The sequence below is a fragment of the Macaca fascicularis genome, chromosome 3 (assembly GCF_037993035.2).
Source record: "Macaca fascicularis isolate 582-1 chromosome 3, T2T-MFA8v1.1".
In the NCBI taxonomy this organism is placed as follows: Eukaryota; Metazoa; Chordata; class Mammalia; order Primates; family Cercopithecidae; genus Macaca; species Macaca fascicularis.
The window spans coordinates 86,744,384-86,763,470 of NC_088377.1; the positions used below are offsets into that span (position 1 = coordinate 86,744,384).

Below are 19,087 nucleotides of genomic sequence, written 5' to 3' on the forward strand. Positions count from 1 at the left end.
ATTATCCTTTCTCAACCTCATTATTTAAGTGCATAAGACCTTCATGACGTTCCCACACAATGTATGTTTCCATGCTTTACTCAGTGTTACTGCCTTCAGGTTCGGGCCTTTCATATTTTCTAACTCCTTATGTATTAGAAAGTCTAGTGAAAATCTATCGTGTCTGCCTGGGGTAGATTTCATTTCAGAGTGTGAAAATTGCATGAACAGCCAGCTTTTCTTCCTCCCACTCTTTGAAAGGCTCTTGACGCTGCTGGCATCTAAGGCAGAATTTCTCAAAGGTGGGGGTGACCCTTCCATTGGTATCTGAGTCCCTGGGGTGTTTGTTAAGATCTAGGTGCCTGGAGATCAGACTCTATGGGGTGGGTTATGGAAATCTGCATTTAAAATAAATTCTGCAGCTGCTGACTAAAATTTGAGAACCACCCATTCCAAGTCCCTCATCATATTTTTAAGATGAAAAACATAATCTGAAGGTCAAAAGTGAAGTTTTTTGCCTTAGGCATCACTCATTGCATTTTCCTCATGGATACTGGAAGAAGGGATGGAGGACAAAGGCTTTTCTAGAAGCTGAGAGTATGAAGGGCTCTACTTGGCCTCCTCTCACACCACCACCTACAGGCACATGCATCCTTGCCTCCTCACACCCCACTAATTAGGGGGGGGTCTTCTTTTTATCTAATCCCCCTCATATCACCAGACTCTCCCTCTCTCTGGTTCTTGCTTTTGTCGCCTCTCTCATTAGTAAGTACATCTGCAATCTACACTTGCCATTTATTTCCCTCAATCTCAAGGAAAAAGGGGCTGACTCTTTTTCTTTTTTCTTTTTTTTGAGATGGCGTTTCCCTCTTGTTGCTCAGGCTGGAGTGCAATGGCGAGATCTCTGCTCACTGCAACCTCCACCTCCCGGGTTCAAGCAATTCTCCTGCCGGGGCTGACTCTTTTTCAAAGTTAATCTCTCCACTTGGGCTATCTATCCCCTTTCCCTGCCTCCTCTGCGCTCTTGTTCCATCCACTTTTTGCTCTCTCTTATAATTCAAGACTTTCTCTCTCTTCTGACATTGTCTCCTCAAAGGCCTTGCATCCTTCTAGTGGTCCTACACAGCCAAGCTCCTAGAAGGAGCAGTTTTCAGGGCTGTTTGATGCTGGTATTTAAAAATACGAGCAGGGCCAGGCATGGTGACTCATGACTGTAATCCCAGCACTTTGGGAGGCCAAGGTAGATGAATCACCTGAAGTCAGGAGTTCGAGACCAGCCTGGCCAACATGGTGAAACCCCTTCTGTACTAAAAATACAAAAATTAGCCAGGCCTGGTGGCACACACCTGTAATCCCAGCTACTCGAGAAGCTGAGGTGGGAGAATTGCTTGAACCCGGGAGGCGGAGGTTGCAGTGAGCCAAGATCTCGCCATTGCACTCTAGCCTGGGAGACAAGAGCGAAACTCCGTCTCAAAACAAACAAACAAACGAACGAGCAGAACTACCTTTGGAAAGTGAACACACCATACAAAGAGTAAGGGGAAGCACCAGCAATAACATCTGCACCATGGAGCTCTTTTTGGAATAAATATGGGGGAAGCGGAGTTTTGATTCTTTGCAGCTCCCTGTCCTCCTGGCACAATCAAATTTCCCTGGTCCTGGCTTTTATACCAAGGCCAGCATTTGCTGTCATTCCCTGTGCTCTGTGCACATTCTTGTGGGCTGAGTTCAGGGTTTGGTCATAGGCTAGTCTCCTGTCTCCACAGCTAATAGTGGGTTTGGTGTAGGCCCTGGCATCCCCACCAGTGGTTTGCTTTGTAATTTTTCCCTCTTGGTCTGTGGGAGGACTGAGGCATGGGGTCTGGAACTCCTGTGCAGCTACAGGCCTGCTTGGAGGGTGAGGTGGCTGTTGTGGGGCAGGTGAGAGCACACCAGGGCCATAGCTAACCTCCAGCCTTCATAAAGAGCCCACGGCAACTCTGTGGGAATCCTTCCAGCAGCCCGCTTATGGCTGGAGACAGAGGTGTGGCTTCTGTCTAAGCTTTTCCCTCTGACTCAGTCCAGGAGGCCACTGTCTTGGGAAGCAAATGATAACAGCATCTGGGAGATTCTCTTCTAGATGGACTAGCAGGGAATCAGGACATGAACTCAGTGGACTGACTGCACCGAGACTCACCTGGTCATTACTTGAAGGTCATTACTTAAAGTAAGTTCTTCAGTTGCCAACATTTGAAAACTAAAGTGTGTGGTTCAGTTATGCTGGTCCAATAACCAGAGAGGTCTAATATATGAGTGTCTTAGTTCATTCCTGTGGCTATAACAAAATACCATGGCTTGAGTAATTTACAAATAATAGAAATTCATTTCTCACAGCTCTGAAGGCTGAGAAATCCAAGATCAAGGTGCCAAAAGATTCGGGGTCTGGTAAGGCCTTGTTTTCTGCTTCTAAGATGGACATCTAGATGTATCCTCAAATGGCAGAACGGGAAGAGCAAAAGGGACTAGGCCACCCTCTTCAACCTCTTTTATAGGGGGACTGATCCCATTCACAAAGGTGGAGCCCTCATGACTTAATCACTTTCCCAAAGGCCTCATTTCTTTTTTTTGTTGTTTGTTTTTGAGATGGAGTTTTGCTCTTGTTGCCCAGGCTGGAGTGCAATGCAATTAGGCTCACTGCAACCTCTGCCTCCCAGGTTCAAGTGATTCTCCTGCCTCAGCCTTCCTGAGTAGCTGGGATTACAGGCATGTGCCACCATGCCTGGCTAATTTTTGTATTTTTAGTAGAGATGGGTTTCACCGTGTTGGTCAGGCTGGTCTCAAACTCCTGACCTCAGGCGATCCACCTGTCTCGGCCTCCCAAAGTGCTGGGATTACAGGCATGAGTTTCCTTGCCCAGCCAAGGCCTCATTTCTTAATACCATCACCTTGGGGGTTAAGTTCCAACTAATGAATTTTGGAAAAATACATATATTCCAACTGCAGCAATGACATATTCCAAGGTTGAAAATGTTTTCCTAAAACTCTAGGCCTACAGAAATACTTTTTATCCTGCAAAAAAATTTTGCTTAACCTTTTCTTTTTCCAGTCTTCCATCACGAAAACAGTGGTTCTCAACAGAGTGGTTTTGCCTTCTAGGAGAATTATGGCAATGTCTGGAAACATTTTCGGTTGTGACAGCTGGGGGTGGTTGTACCTAGTGGTGGTGCTACTGTACCTAGTGGGCAAACTCACTCTCTCAAGGCCTTTTATAAGGGCCTTACTCCTATTCATGAGGACTCTGCTCTCATCATTTAATCACTTCTTAAAGGCCCCACCTCTTAATATCATCACATGGGTGATTAAGTTTCAACATATGAATTCTGGGGGATGCGTCATTCAAACCACAGCAGGCACTCTTACATCCTTTTGGTGAACTAGGAGGCTGAGACTCAGATAAGTCAAGAAAGTTGCCCAGGGTCTACTGAGAGTTGGAGCAGGCATGAAACCTGGGTTTGCCTTTTGCTGTGTGGCACCTGCCTCAGGACCTGAAGGGTGCTGCCTCCATGCCAGAAACCACGCTGGCTGCAGAGGGCAAACCTGAACAATAAGATGCTGCCCTGATCCAGTTTCAAAGCTAACACAAAGTGGCCAGGGACGGATGGAAGGAGAGACGCAGACAGTAGATTAGAGCAGTGCTTTCTCAAGCTATTTTGCACAGAAGCATAGAGATGGGGAGGAGGAAGAGCCTGAGGGGCTCAGTGGACCAGTCACCCCTCCTCCTTGCCAGAGCCTGGCTCCAATTCCATCTGTTCTAGATTGGAGAACAAGGTTCCCGCTAAAAGGGTTTGGAATCTTTGTTTTTTAAAAGAATTCAAGAGAAGATGAACATATTTGTCTTGAGAAGGTTCAGGAAATCATGAAGAAATTATGCAGTATTTTAAGTGGATTTTCAGGGTGGGAAATTTGTGCCCACGTAAATGAGAGAAGAGGAACAGAAGAAACAATCGAGCACATATGGGCAGCGGAGCAAAGCCTAAGGAAGCGTGGGGAGGGCAGAGGAGGAGCTGCCGGGAAGAGGCAGATGGTGTCTCAAGGCAGGTGGTCTTGTGCTTTGGCTGTCCTGAGAATGCGAGGAGTCCAGACTCCATTTTGTAGACAGTGGGGAATTAGTAAAGAGGTCTGTGCTGAGTAAAGAGGGGAGAAATGGCAAAGAGAGATAAAGAAGGGAAGAGACCAGGGGTAGGGTGAGCATAGTCGTACCACGTACATGAGGCATTTACAATATGCCAGGAGCTCACGTGTAGAACAGTTTGGAGAATCCAGCATCAAGTCCTTAGGTGCTAAGAATTGTGCATTGATGAATGCATATCTAATAATTAAGCTAAGACATTTATACCAAATGGCATCTTGGCTGTAAGAGATTTATTTATTTTTTACACACAGATGTAATTTTTATATAGATTTTGGCTTCTTCTGGCGTGGCTGGCTGGCTCCTGTCACCTTGGCTCATCTCCTGTGACACATATTGATAATCTAAAATGTGCCCTTCCATTTTTAAAATCTGAATCACATAATCACATACTAATATATTTATATTTATGTATCTCTAGCTACATACACACAGGCTTGGGGTTACTATTTTTCAATTTTTGAATTGCATTCTTCATGCTTTTCTGCTTTTCTTCTGTCAATATCTTGAGGAAATCTCTCTCCATCACCTGGAAGGTTCTAATTCAGTCTTTTTTATGCTCCATATGACTGTGCAGTGTGGATCTGCTGTAATACATGTAACCATTCCCCTGCCGATGGACATTTGCATTGCTTCTAGGTTTGTGTCTTTAAGAACACTGCTGAAATAAACACACCAGTGTGTTTTGTGCGGCAGTCCAGCATAGCTTTTAAAAGTCTGCACTCAGCCAGCCGCGGTGGCTCACGCCTGTCATCCCAGCACTTTGGGAGGCCGAGGCGGGCTGATCATGAGGTCAGGAGTTTGAGACCAACCTGGCCAAAATAGTGAAACTCCGTCTCTACTAAAAACACAAAAACTAGCCGGGTGTGGTAGCGGGCACCTGTAGTCCCAGCTACTCAGGAGGCCGAGGCAGAAGAATCGCTTGAACCCGGGAGGTGGAGGTTGCAGTGAGCCAAGATTGCGCCATTGCACTCCAGCCTGGTGACAGAGCAAGATTCTGTCCCCCCCCCCAAAAAAGAAATTCTGCACTCTAGAGTTAGACTGCATGTGATTGCTCCTCACCTCTGCCACTTACTAGCTCTTATACTGGGCAAGTTTAAGCCTCTATGGGTATCAGTTTCCCATTTGTAACATAGAGGATTATAACAGGTTATGTAATTCATGTAGAGCCTTTGCAAAAATACCTGGCCCATAATAAGGGCTCAATAAATATTACCTGTTATTATAAAAGTACTGGATATTAGTGCTTTTGTTTCTATGAGATAACTTTATGGGCTAAAGGGTATATGGGTTTTTAAAATTTTAGTTTATATTGTGGGTTGGATTCCCCCGCAAAAGGCTGTAAAATTGCTTCATGCATGTTTCTACCAACAATGTATGAAAGCATCCTTTTACTCATGTCCCCTCCAAAGATAAATAACTCTTTAATTTTTGGCAATTTGATCGTTATAAAATGATATCTCATTGTTACCTTAGTTTTCATTTCCTTCACCATTGCAAAAGTTCAAATTTTTTAATGGATTTATCAATCATTTGAATTTGTTCTTCTCTGAACAGCTTTTTCTTATTCTTTGCTAATTTTCCCAGGGTTGTATCTCCTCTCTTTTTCAAGTTGTAAGAGCTCTTTGAAATGTGTATTACAGATTTTCAACCTCTGATTTTCTTGAGTTGCAAAGATTAATTTTCAAGATCAAAGCTTGTCTTTTGACCTTGTTTATGGTATTTTTGTCATAAAAGTATTTTAATTTTTATATATTCAAATACATCTTTCTGTTTTTTTTGAGACAGAGTCTCACTCTGTTGCCCAGGCTGGGGTGCAGTGGTGCGATCCCGGCCCACTGCAACCTTCGCCACCTGGGTTCAAGCAATTCTCCTGCCTCAGCCTCCCGAGTAGCTGGGATTACAGGTATGTGTCACTAGGCCTGGTTAATTTTTGTATTTTTTAGTAGAGATGGGGTTTCACCATGTTGGCCAGGATGATCTCAAACTCCTGACCTCAAGTGATCCACCCGCCTCGGCCTCCTAAAGTACTGGGATTACAGGCATGAGTCACTGTGCCCGGCCTTTCTTTTCTTTTATAGATTCTAGTTGTTGATTAAAAAGATTGATTGTCTCTAAAAAGGTCTCTACCATTCAAGGTTTCTTGGGTTCATTTTATGTTCTCAATAATTTTTATGTTCTAGCATATGCATAAATTCACGTAGATTTTCCTGAAGAAATTTCATTCCTTTTTTTCACGTGTTTTCAAAGTTGAGAGGAATTTAACATAATTTTCTTTTGGTTGCATACCCAGTTACAGTACGGGCATCATTAACTAAATAGTTCATTCTTTTCCTACTGAAAGTTTCTCACATGTTCTAAAGAAAGCTGGGTTCAGACATAGGACAGGCAGAGTCCCAACCAATCCCACTCATTCTATGGTGACTTCTCATCTAATTTTTGCTCCACATCTTGTTTGAGAATTGATAGGGAGGCTACTGAGATTCAGCCAGAGATGGGGTCAGCAAAGCTCTTGTAGGTGTTCATGAAAGAACCCAGGAACTGTTGTTAGGGGTAGGGCTGGGGCTGGGGCTTACCTGATCTTAAACTCAGATCAAAAGTCCACACTGAGCCCTTCTGTCAGGAGGGCCCTGGGAGGTTGAAGGGCCATGAGACACCCAGTGGGATCTCATAATGTTGTGGTTTCTACCTACTAATTCAAGACTCTGCAGATGTAGCAAAGGATATTTAAAGTGTGTTATCCAGGACTTCTTAAGTTCCATAAAACTCTACAATTACACTTAATACCCACTTACCCACTTGGCCAAACTCTAAACATGCACAAAAGAGCTTCCCTCCTCCCCCACTTCCCCTTGCTAAAGACCTGAAAACAGAAGATTTTTACCACCCAGGGAGTATCTGCTTGGGAAGGGAGAGAGGTCGGGGCTGGGGCAGAAGGAGGCAGGGGAGTCTGTTTATTCTGCACTTAGCAAAGGGCCTTGGGATCCTCTTGGAAATTTCAGTTTGAGAGGTGGTAGAATGTCTGTGACACCTGTAAGGTTAGATTCGTCACCACCCCAGACATAAAGGAGGACACAGACATTTTGGTGGCTGCAGAGAAACTGATTAACAGCCTCAAATCTGAAATCTGGCTCTGAAAATCCTTCTCACACTTGACAATTATGTAAAGAGTGACTCATAACGTAGTCATTTCTTAAAATGATACATGTTAGCACAGGCATAGGCCACATAACCACGTTTCAGTTAATGACAGACCACACATACAGCAGTGGTCTCAAAAGATTATAATGGAGCTGCCCTACACAGGTGTGCCATTTCTTATCTTCTATACAATAATTTTACTGTACCTTTTCTATGTTTAGCTATGTTGAGATATGCAAATACTTGCTATTGTGTTACAGTTGCTTAAGGTATTCAGTATAGCAACATGTTGTGCAGGTTTGTTGCCCAAGAGCAATAGGCTATACCATAGAGCATAGGTGTGCGGTAGGCTCTGCCATCTAGGTTTGTGTAATTCCACTCTATGATGTTCACACAATGATAAAATTGCTTAGTGATGCATGTCTCAGAAGTCTCCCTGTCGTTAACTGACACATGACTGTACTTAAGACAAACAAAATGTGTCTGAGGCTCTGGTATTCTTCCTAGAAATAGAGAAGGAACTCACCTATTTCAATCGTTCAGACTTAGGGCATCTTAGATTTGCTCCGGGAAAAGTGACATTCAGAATAATTGGGACAGAAAGAATTTCCAGTGGTGATTTCAGAAAGAATAGTTGGTAGGAGCTTAAATGACACTCAACAATGAGTGAAAAGCCCCAAATTTATTTTTTTTTTTACTGTTTTTATTTATTTTATTTTAGTTCAAATATTCTGAACTAAAAATTGAAATGGGATAAAAATTCTCATTAACCAAGAAGTTTCACCTGAGAAGCATTCCATCCATCCATCCATCTGTCCAGCCTCCCTTCTTCCCTCCCTCCTTTCTTTTTTTCCTTCCTTCCTTCCACATATATTTACTGAGTGCCAAGTTTGTGACTAGGAAAGCTACAGGCAAGACTCTGGTCTCACTGGGCTTACATTTTCAGGAAGAAATGACAACAAATTATAAACATATTAATACTTTATACAGTGATAAATGCAGTCAATATATTAAAGTAAGATGTTAAGTTGGAAAATTATAAATGGATGCACTATTTTAAATTGAGTGCTCAGGAAAGACCCTTAGAGAAGGGAATGTTTGAACTTAAATGTGAATCTTTCCTATATAAACATAATAGTTTGAAACTATATGCAAACTATATGAAAACTATATGCATTCATGTTTCCAAAGTTCCTTGTACCTCCTTATTACAATATGATGTGATAAATATTATAATAGAGGTACACACAGCGGTGGTCACATTGTGTTTTAATTTGACCAATTATATATCTGACTTTGCCTTTGAATGGGGGCTAGATCCTGATGCTAGAGCCATGATACCTGGGTTCCTATTCCTGCCTGGTCCTCAACTATGGCCTTGTTTATGTCTGTGCCTCATTTTCCCTCATCTGTAAAAGTAGGATAACTCAGTATCTGGGTTATAATATTGTTATAACAACATTACATCTGGGTTATAATATTGTTAGACAGTGGCTGCTATATTTAGCAGGTTCTCAATGGATCCTTCATTATTTAGCTTAATTATTAAATTCTGTATCCCTAAAGATATAAAATCAGGATACAATAAATATGAAAAGGATAAAAAAGTAGCATATGAGTGCCTCATCAATATGCAAATGACATCATCATAATCAAAGAATGAAGATATGAAATTTGGAATAGGCCAGGCACGTTGGCTCATGCCTGTAATCCCAGCACTTTGGGAGGCCGAGGAAGGTGGATCACCTGAGGTCAGGAGTTCGAGACCAGCCTGGCTAACATGGTGAAACCCTGTCTCTACTAAAAATACAAAAATTAGCTGGGCGTGGTGGCATGTGCCTGTAATCCCAGCTACTTGGGAGGCTGAGGGAGGAGACTCGTTGAACCCAGGAGGTGGAGGTTGCAGTGAGCCGAGATTTTGCCATTGCACTCAGCCTGGGGGACAAGAGCGAAACTCCATCTCAAAAAAAAAAAAGAAATTTGGAATAGTATTCATCGACTTCTGTCATCAAAGACACATACAACAGACACACACTGTTCTGTAAATTGTAAGATTTATGGTGGATGTGTTGAATGTCCTGAAATGTATAGGCTCTTGTGGTAATTTTCCATTCCCTGCTCTCCTGTCCTCCACTAATTTCTCATCTTTTTGTGCCCTGCTCTGTGACCTAGGGACTGGCCACTGTGGGTTGCAGTATCTGGACAGCCTCTGTCCTCTGGTTTATGGTTGGGTTTGGCCACTGGGACTGGAGAGTGGGAGAAGAGTGTTGATTGAGAGGGTTATTTCCCAGCTTTGACCTACTGTGGCCGGGTCTAGCCGGGGCTGTGTCCATGAGTGACCACAGTGTTCATGGGTGGTCCCTTATAGGCTCCAGCTTTGAAAGAGCTCTTCTGATTCTATCTCCTCTCTCTCCTTGGCCTGAATATTATCACTGCTGACGTTGACAGGGTCCTTTCAGTATGGAAGTCAGTCGTACAAATCAGTAATGAAACAGCAATTGCAGAAAGTCTCTTTAGGCCAAAGGCAATATGACAAAACAAAACAAAACAACAAAAAACCTGACCAAAAACAAAAAACAAAAAAACAAAACCCACAGACAGTTTTTTTTTTTTTCCAGCTTATTCAACGTGTGTAACACAGAATTTTCACTAGATTTATTCATATTGGTATGTCTCAACACTGGACTAGAAAGAAAGGAACTGGGTGGAATCATGATGCCCTGCTAGGGCTTTTGATTAAGCTGGCTCTATTCCAAGGGATACAAAGCCCACACACAGGAAGCAGGAAGCCCAGAATGTCAAGTACCTACTCTCAAAGGGGAGCTTTCAGAGGACGGACACAGTGTCAGGGGTTTCTCCATTGATGTCTTCGGGCAGTGCCTCACCCGGAAGTGGTCGCTGTAGGAGCACGTGCAGTGTGAGAAGGAGGAGGCCTTTCTTCAGTAACAAGCAGCATTCACGCATCGTGGAGAGCAGATTCCCAGAGTGTAAAGCTCTTAAGGGACATGTGCATTTATTGCTGACTTTTTAAAACCACAGACAATACAGAAAAGTGTGAACTTTGAGCAATTAATCGCACATGGCAGGAAGGAGCACTCTATTAATCTTAACCCTGGTAGAAGGAAGAGACTGGTGTGACTTGTGGAATAATATTCATTTATGCACCCAGTGGTCAGGGAGCTGTTCTGAACACCTCAAAGTGCCAGGCATGTGCTAGAGTAAAATAAGACAAAAGTGTCTCTGCTCTGATAGAGCTTATTTTTTAGAGGGAACTCAGAAAATGTGTAAGAGGATGGGACCCAGAAGAAGGTCAGCAAAGGATAAAGAAGCAGAATAACAACAACAAAAAAAGATAAAATTGATCACTGCAAAGATGCTGCCTCTAGCCACAGCTGAGTACCATGTCAATCCTGAGTGATGTTTAATCCTTTGAAGCCTTATAATGGATTTTTGCTAGGCATTAAAAAGTATAATCATGTAAGAACAGCTGTGTTAAAACATTCATATAAACTCTACTCAGTGCATTTGGTTTCTCAGTTATTCCTCCATAGCAAGCCAATCGGTATTAAACGTGTGTATGTTAAGTGGTAACAATTCTTCCAGTTAAGGGAAAACTCCAGTCCTTTCACTATTTCACTAGCCTATAAGCAACTGACTTTTAAATTCATCCAATTTTTATTAATGATTATGATAACATATAAAATTATGCTCGGTAGTACAAAATAGATCTATTTAGCTCATCAGCGTTTTATACATTTATAAATTTTATAAAAGATGAATACCAATTACACAGCATTTTCTGATATGCCTTACTAGAGAATAAAATTTCTATTTTTGGAAAAAACCAACAACAACTTTTGAAGCTGACCTGTGTTTGCCATGTTTATTTCGGGTCTGTGGTTATGCTTATCTCTGATTCCAGAGTGAAGGGAAGTGGGCAGGGCGTGGGTGTCCATGAAGGCACCTCTGTCCTCCCTGCAGGTCAAATCCTGCCCTGGCTTGTCTTGTGTCTAGGGACAATGTCCTGCTTTACAAAGTCAAGGCTTTGCCCATAAAAAGCCTTGTAATCTTTTGGTTTCTCCATTTGCTCATGAGTGATGCACAGGCCCTGATGATTGTCATCCTCTTCACAGCCTCCATGAATCTCCTGATGAACTCCCTCAGAAGGTGGAAGGAGCGCCTGACACTGACCCGAGATCAGCAGCAGCCACGCCCACCCTATGGGTGGTTAAGAGGCAGCCAGTGGCATCAGTCGTGGGCCATCAGATTTGAGGACTTAGGATTCTGGTTTCCCGAGTGTCCTGGACCTGCCGGCTGCAGGAATGACAGCGACAGTTCTTCAGGCAGGTGCCACAGCACCCATACACTGCCAGCATTTTGTGCAAAATACCCAAAGCCGCATCACCAGATCTGGGCTCTCCTAGCCTCCCTTTGCTAAAATGCTGGCCAAAGAGCTTAATGAGCCACTCAGGGGCACAAGATAGGTGAAACCTGCATGTTTTGTTTGTTAAACTATTTGCCTCATGGCGCAAGATGGCTTACTGTATGAAAATAAACAAAAGGAATAACTGCGGCATCATGGTTTTGTTAACATGTCCAAAGCTGATCAGGGCTTCCTGTTAAAATCTAAATAAGACTCTTCTTAGGTGGCTTACATTCAGTCAGCTGTGGCTCTGTGCAAAGAAAAGCAGTTTCCCTTGCTCAGGAATTTGCAGCCACTGATAAGAGAGGAAAAGTGTGACTCCACCTGGAAGGTCATGATACAATCTGCTCTCTGACCCCGTGGAGGTGCAGGGGCTTGTTCTGCATGCCAGGCTGAGGACTCTCCGGACTGAGGCATTCAGAGTTGAAGCTTTAAATCAGAAGGGAGTTCCCTGCCAATTTCATCACAAGTCAGCAGCATCCAAAGAGTTGCGCTGAAGAAAATCTCATCACCGTGGGTTCAGTTTAGATTGCTAGTCGGCTCAGAAAACTACCTGCAATTGTGTTTCCAGGATGCATCACAAATACTCTCCACATGAATGAGACCATCAGCGGATGAAACTCAGCATGTTTAGTGTGGGGCCAAGTCCTCTAGCAAAGGACACAGCGATTAACCTGCATTTCGAGGGCAGGCACTGCCAAGCCGTCATCAGGGATCCATCCAGAGAACTTTGGTAATTCGTGCAAAATCCCTGTATCACACAATTTCCTTCCTTAATGTGATAAAGTGTAACGGAAACATCTGCAGAGCCTCTTCAGCCCTGCAATGCATGGATGAGCAGAAGGCCACAAAGCCAGGTTGATTGCAGGGACGGGGCAGCAGGTGAGGCATGGTCACTGTGGAAAGCGATGGAGGCCACTCTTAACAGGCAGTCCAGCCAAGTGGGGGCCACATTATCTTCTCTGCTTCCCATCAGGCATTCACCTGTGGCCTTATTTTGTGGCTGCACTGAAACATGCTTGACACCAAGGTTTTCTTCAAATGTCGGCTTTCATTCATCCCACCGTGGTGCTTGTCCTTGTTGTCCTATGCCACCGTCCCCTCTTTTTGTAAGATTCACAGACTCCATTCCCCACTCCCTGACCCCCTACCTCGGACAGAATGAAATATTTTTCCCTTGTGATTGAATACGATTCTCAGGCTTATCTATGTATCTCAGGCAAACACATGCCCACATGTGTAGATGTGAATAAGTGAGCATTGAAGCTATTGTACTGTGATCGTTGGTTGGCTCATGTGTTCCTCACACTAGCCTCTTTGAGGCATGAGACCTTGCTCATTTTATGTTTGTATCCTCCCAGCACACACTATGTGCTTGATTTATAATCGTTAAATTAGTGAAGGTATTCCTGACACTACCTAGCATAGTCTTATATGGTAAGATATTTGATGAAAATATTTCTCTGTTGATTGCTGATTCCAATTCATGACCTCTAAGACACCATCTTAAATTTCATGCTCACAAACTAAGAGCTAGCTGAGGGATTGTATTAGGTATAATCTGTGTATGTGTATATTCCTGTGTTACAGGTCATAGCACTCTCTACCATCAGAATGGAGCCTGCCTGAATGTGAGCTCAGTGAGAGGCAGATTCCATTCTCGGGCCCTTCCACGGTAACTTGCCTGCTCTGCTCCATCATCCACTTATTCACAAATTCTGGGGCGACAAAGGGCACGTTTTGTTTCATCTTGTACCAAACCCTCGATGTGCTCTCACTCACTCTACCTCAGCTCAAGAACTTCAGGGGCTGGGAGTGCATTTGGAGAGAAGGCATGTGCAATAGCTGGAAGCCTTAGCACAGGTGGGTTACACTGATGCTTTATAGCCAAACTATAGGAACTTGGTTTCTAAGGCCAGCAGGCTTAGGTGTTACCCCAGTGGCTCCCCTCAACAGCAGCATAAATAAACCATGTCAGAAGAACCCACATTAGCCATCTCCAGGACTCCTTTCCCTCTCAACAGCAGGAGCTCCTGCAGTCAGAGCAGCGGTAATTTTCAAATCAGGCATGTGGTGATGCAGCAGGAAAGTGCCTGCATCCCAGGTGTCCCAGCAGCGTTCTGGAGACCTCTAATACCCACATCTGCACCACAAAACTGCACAGCATTGATTGATACCAATCTTCCTACACATATCAGTAAATGGTAATAGAATGCCTCAACAGCAGACAACTCAGGAACCAAAGATATACTGGATTTTCAAGTCAGAAGAATGCTTAGAGATCATCTGACCCAATAGCCGTATCTTACAATAAGATGTGGAAGCCAGTGTCCACAGTGCTAAAGACATCGGTCCAAGGTCAAAGAATTTCAAACCCATAAATACCTCCAAGAAGCCTCCACTGGGACCTTATGATTTTAGTAACATTATCAACATTCATGACCTATGTCTACTGATCTTAGTGTCTTCTCAGTAGGCAATTATTCTTTCTCACATCAATTTGCAGTTGATATATTATCAGCATCCTTGTTAAATTCATCTTGTGTTCTGGGTGAAGACTAACAGAGTCTTCCTTCTTGGGCTGTGTCATTCACGCTCATCCCTCATAACATCTGGCCACTGCTCTAAACACAGTGGCCTTTGAGAAATGCTTCTGAATTCTGACTAAGAAAGAGGAGAACTTTCAAACACAAGAAAGTGAACATTATAGAGCTTACCACTCAAGATGGTTTTCTACAAATGCGGACATGGGGCTGATCTGCACCGTGTAAGTATCATTTGCCGAGTACTCAAAGAGTCCATAGTAAGGGTTGAAGAGCTCCTGAGACAGAAGGAAGAAGAATTCCCGCGAGGGGCCACTGTAGTCCAGGCTGCAAAGAAAGCAGAGGTCCAGGAAGCTCATTCTGTGCCCAGAGGTGAGGGGACCTGTTCGCACCCAAATTCTAGTGTGCCCTTTCAGAGTTGGGTGCTGGGGAAAGCAGAGAGCAGCCTCTGCTCTTTGGAGTGAATCTCAGTGGAAGTATCAATCCTCATCAAGAAAATGAGGATGCAGTAATTGGTTTGGAGATGTTTCTTAACCAGATGTCCATGAATAAACTCTCATGGTAGCTTTCCTTAGTGTTTTCTTTTGATCATCTAACACCTCAGAGCTAAAACACACAGCCAGCCCATTGAACACAAGGCCTTTGTCACGGGACACATAAAAGAATTTTCTGCAACAGTGGGTGTGTGCATGCATGTGTGTGTGCATGTGGGCTTGTCCTTCATGGTTGAGGTGGTTTCCCACGAAATCACTGAAATGATATGAAAAGTTTGGCATGAAGTTGTATACATACGCTTTAAGAGAAAGAGGTTTTTAAATTAGATACTCAGAAGCGTACAACACCTAAAGAGGAAAGATCCAGTGCCCTGGGACTGTATTTTTGGCTTATCCTTTGACCATGTGATCTCAGCCTCTTGTGCATGTCAATAATCTTAGGTTTTTGAAGAACATGGCATTTTTTGAAGCTTGGCAATACCTGAAAAGAAGGACCTCCTGGGAGGGAATTGCCTTGGGGTGAAGGCTGACAGCTACCCTGCTCCTTCCTGAGAAAAATCACCCCTGATCCTGAGGCTCTGGCCCACCCACGCTTAGGTGTCTGCAGAAAACTCCTGGTGTCTCACCCCTCCTCTCCAACAAAGGTGACATAGAGCTTGTTTCGCTGGAGCTCTTTCCGCGAATAAGCCATCACTTGATTGAAGGTTCCCTCCAACAAATGATCCCGGCGAATAATGAGCCTGAGAAGGAGAAGGGGTGGTGAGTGGTGGCCCTCAAGTCAGGATGCTGGACAGGGTTCTAAGTGAGTTGTGAGTGCCCAGGTTTAGGTTCTCACTCCACAGCCTCTCCAACGAGAGGAAAGAGCAGGATGCAGTTTTCGTCAGTTCATCGAGGGATTATCTGAACATGCTTTTCAAAACATCAGGAGCGCAAGGAAAATGTGTACACTTCTTGTGCATGCCATCATATGGAACTGCTTTTAAGATAGTTCATTTTGATCAACTCATAGGATATCGCTTAAGATTCCTGAGTTTGGGTTCAGCTTTTTAAGTTGAAAATAATAAACCCAGAAGGGAAACTATAAACAACATTTTACTTAGACTTCAATTACAAAGTTACCAAGAATCTTTAAATTTGACTAATGAGTGAAAGTTTTTCCCAAGAATAAGTGAAGGGAAATATGAGATTTTTTATTTAGTTCAAGATTCCTTGTTTTCTGAAAAGGTCTACCCTGTGATTTTCTACATGCCTTTGTCTAAAATATTCTGTTCTTTCTCATTCTCTTTCCCTCTCTTACCTTCTCTTCCTGCCTCCCTTCCAATTTCCTAATGTCCTTTCTTCTTTCCTTCCAGCTTCCCAACTTCCTTCTTCCCCCGCTTCAGACCATAACCACAACCACACCAGAGTAGCCGATCTCAAAAACAATATTACAAGGGTGTAGGGGAGAAGGGGATAGAAAAATCTACTGTCTGAATTCAGTGCTAAGCACTGGAACACTCACTTAATTTTCCCTGGACCCTGACCAAATCCTTTGGCTTCCAGTTTTCTGTAGAAATTGCGGAGCTTGGCCTCAAAGTCTCTCCGGTAGGGGGAAGGGGCTCTTGCGCTGGCTCTCTGTAAACCTGCAGAGAGAAGCACACAGAGGTCATCACTTTCTTTTTTCTTCTTTCTCTTCTTCTTCTTCTTTTTTTTTTTTTTTTTTTTGAGAAAGAGTCTCGCTCCGTTGCCCAGGCTGGAGTGCAGTGGTGTGATCTCGGCTCACCGCAACCTCCACCTCCTGGGTTCAAGTGATTCGCCTACTTCAGCCTCCCGAGTAGCTGGGATTATAGGTGTGTGCTACCACACCTTGCTGATATTTTTTGTGTTTTTAGTAGAGACAGGGTTTCACCGTGTTGATCAGGCTGGTCTCAAACTCCTGACCTCAGGTGATTCACCCGCCTTGGCCTCCCAAAGTACTGGCATTACAGGCGTGCACTACCACGCCCAGCTAATTGTTGTTAATTTTTGTATTTTTAGTAGAGATGAGCTTTCACTATGTTGGCCAGGCTGGTCTGGAACTCCTGACCTCAAGTGATTTGCCCGCCTAGGCCTCCCAAAGTGTTGGGATTACAGGCATGAGGTCATCACTTTCTGTGGAAGAACAAATACACAAAGTGACAGTAGAGTGAGAGCCCAACAGAGGCACATTCTGGCGCCTCCATATTCTTCTTCTCCAAGAAGTCCCTTGATTTCCACCAGTGGCTTTTATAATAAATAGAAATAATACACTAAAGTATAAAAATAATATACTAAATTCATTTATGAGTTCTAATGAGAATAAATATTTATGTCTTCCTCTCTAATTCTTTCAAGTTACATTTCTCTTAAAAGGACCTGGATGAGCATTTTTCTTGGCTTTAATTGTACTTGCATAATCTAAAATAATTAACATAAACTGAACTAAACTTTCCTTGTAAGGTGCTACAAGAAGTAATTGAAACTATAATGAGGTAAGTAGGACTTTAGTATATGTGTCCATCATGCTCCTGTATTGATATTGATGCTCAAATAAACATACCTGTACACAAAGGCTCAGAGCATTTAGGAGTTTATATTAGATTAGAGTTTATATTAGATGACCTTGCATCATAAAAGTGAAGTTTACAATAATAATAATTCGCTAACTCTATATAGGTGAGAACTTTTGTCTCATTTAGAGTGCTTTGTAAATACTTTACTATATATACCTTTTAATTAAAAAAAGAATGGAAAATTAATATTCTTACCCGAGTTTTAAAGGTGGTCAGAATCAAGGCTTGCCCATTCAATAACCATTTATTAGTTACTTACTATATTCCAGGTACTAAGCTTACAATTTAGAGAAGACTGATGCTGGTGAACTCTCAGAAATGAGTATATAATACAAGTTACAATGATTGTTATCCAGGAAGGAAAGAAACCCAGTTCGTTGAGATCACAGAATCTGCTGTGATCTCATCTGCTGCTTGCCCAAGAGTGCCTGATTGCAGAATGGGGGGGAAGCAGACAGGAAGGTTCATCTAGGGATGAAGCTCTGCCAGAGGGTGCAAACAAAACGGAGAGGGCCAGGGGAGTTCAGGCTAAGTCTGGGAAGGCATCTCTGGGGACAATCTGAAGAATAAATAGGCACAAATTAGATTGCATGGGTCAAGAAAAGCTTTGCTTTAACTGAGAGAGAAGATGAGCTGAGAGAAGAAGAGCACTCCAGGTGGAAGATCAGCATGTGCAAAGGTCCTGTGGCAGAATGGAAAGTGGTACTCCAGTTTGGAGCACAGGGTCCAAGGACCAAAGTGGTACAAAAACAAGGCCTGAGAGGTGGGCAGGAACTGCACGAAACAGGACAAGGTACATTGTTAAGCAATTTTGTTTTATGCTAAGGGTAGTAGGAAGCCCTTGCATAACGGCTGGCATGATGTCACTTGAATCATAAAAACATCCATCTTCCTGCAGAAGAGAACAAAACCCCAGAGGACCAAGGTGGATTTAAAGAGCTCAAATGGGACTAGGCTGGTGTCAGTGGAGATGAAGTGAGGTGGGCAGAGAGGAGATGTATTTAAGAGGCAATGAATTGGATATAGGTAGTGAGGGAGGGTTGGGTTTCAGATTTTGTAACTGAACGCCCTGCGGTGACATTCACTGAGACGGGGAGTAGTGGAAAAAGAATACATTTGTGGGGGAAGAGTATGAACTTTTTCTTTGATGATAGTCCCTTTGTCTGGAGAGAGACACAGTTTGAGTGGAGAAAAAAGCCTGGGTTTGAGCCTTGAGGATGATAGGAAGAGGAGGATGAGGCCGCGGGAATGGCCAGGGAAGTAGATGAGATGTCAGGAGTGGTGTCCCAGAAGCAAACTGAAGAGGGGATGCTGGGGGACAGCAGCTGGTCATGTTACAGGCTGCTGACGATTAGGTGGCTGAGAATGGCCCGCCGGATTGGGTGGCCAGAGTTCATGGCGACCTTAGTGAGGATACCTCCTTTCGTGACCTCCAGGTGTGACAGAGAAGATGTGTGCAGGTTTGCTAGTCTTGTGGGTCTGATGGCAGGCCTTTGAGAAAATTTCTGCTGGATGGCTTCAGCTTCTCAGTGAAGTAAAACAGGATGTCATTTGCTAGGAGAGAGGAGGGGTACTGAGGGTTGGAGGCTTTAGGGGAAATGTTTGAAATAATAGTAGAGGAGATAGAAAAAAATGTGCTAGAATTTTCCTTTGGGTGTTCAAGATTCATGTGAGATGAGAGATGACTAATTTAGAATTAATAATCTGCCTTGTGAGGTGAATTTGCCCAAGAGTGCCTGATTGCAGAAGTCGGGGAAACAGATAGGAAG

The 19,087-nt window shown here is 43.4% G+C and overlaps 1 protein-coding gene across 20 annotated transcripts in view; it reads right to left on the reverse strand.

The window, feature by feature from the left end:
• HECW1 (HECT, C2 and WW domain containing E3 ubiquitin protein ligase 1) overlaps nucleotides 1–19,087 on the reverse strand; it is a 464,113-nt gene that overhangs the window by 41,842 nt on the left and 403,184 nt on the right. For all 20 annotated transcript variants that reach the window (XM_065542077.1, XM_074035183.1, XM_074035186.1 and 17 more), the window contains 3 exons: nucleotides 16,250–16,370; nucleotides 15,375–15,488; nucleotides 14,429–14,581 (listed from right to left, as the gene is read on the reverse strand). In XM_065542077.1, the coding sequence (XP_065398149.1) occupies nucleotides 14,429–14,581; nucleotides 15,375–15,488; nucleotides 16,250–16,370 (388 nt within the window). The remainder of the gene's footprint in view (nucleotides 1–14,428; nucleotides 14,582–15,374; nucleotides 15,489–16,249; nucleotides 16,371–19,087) is intronic.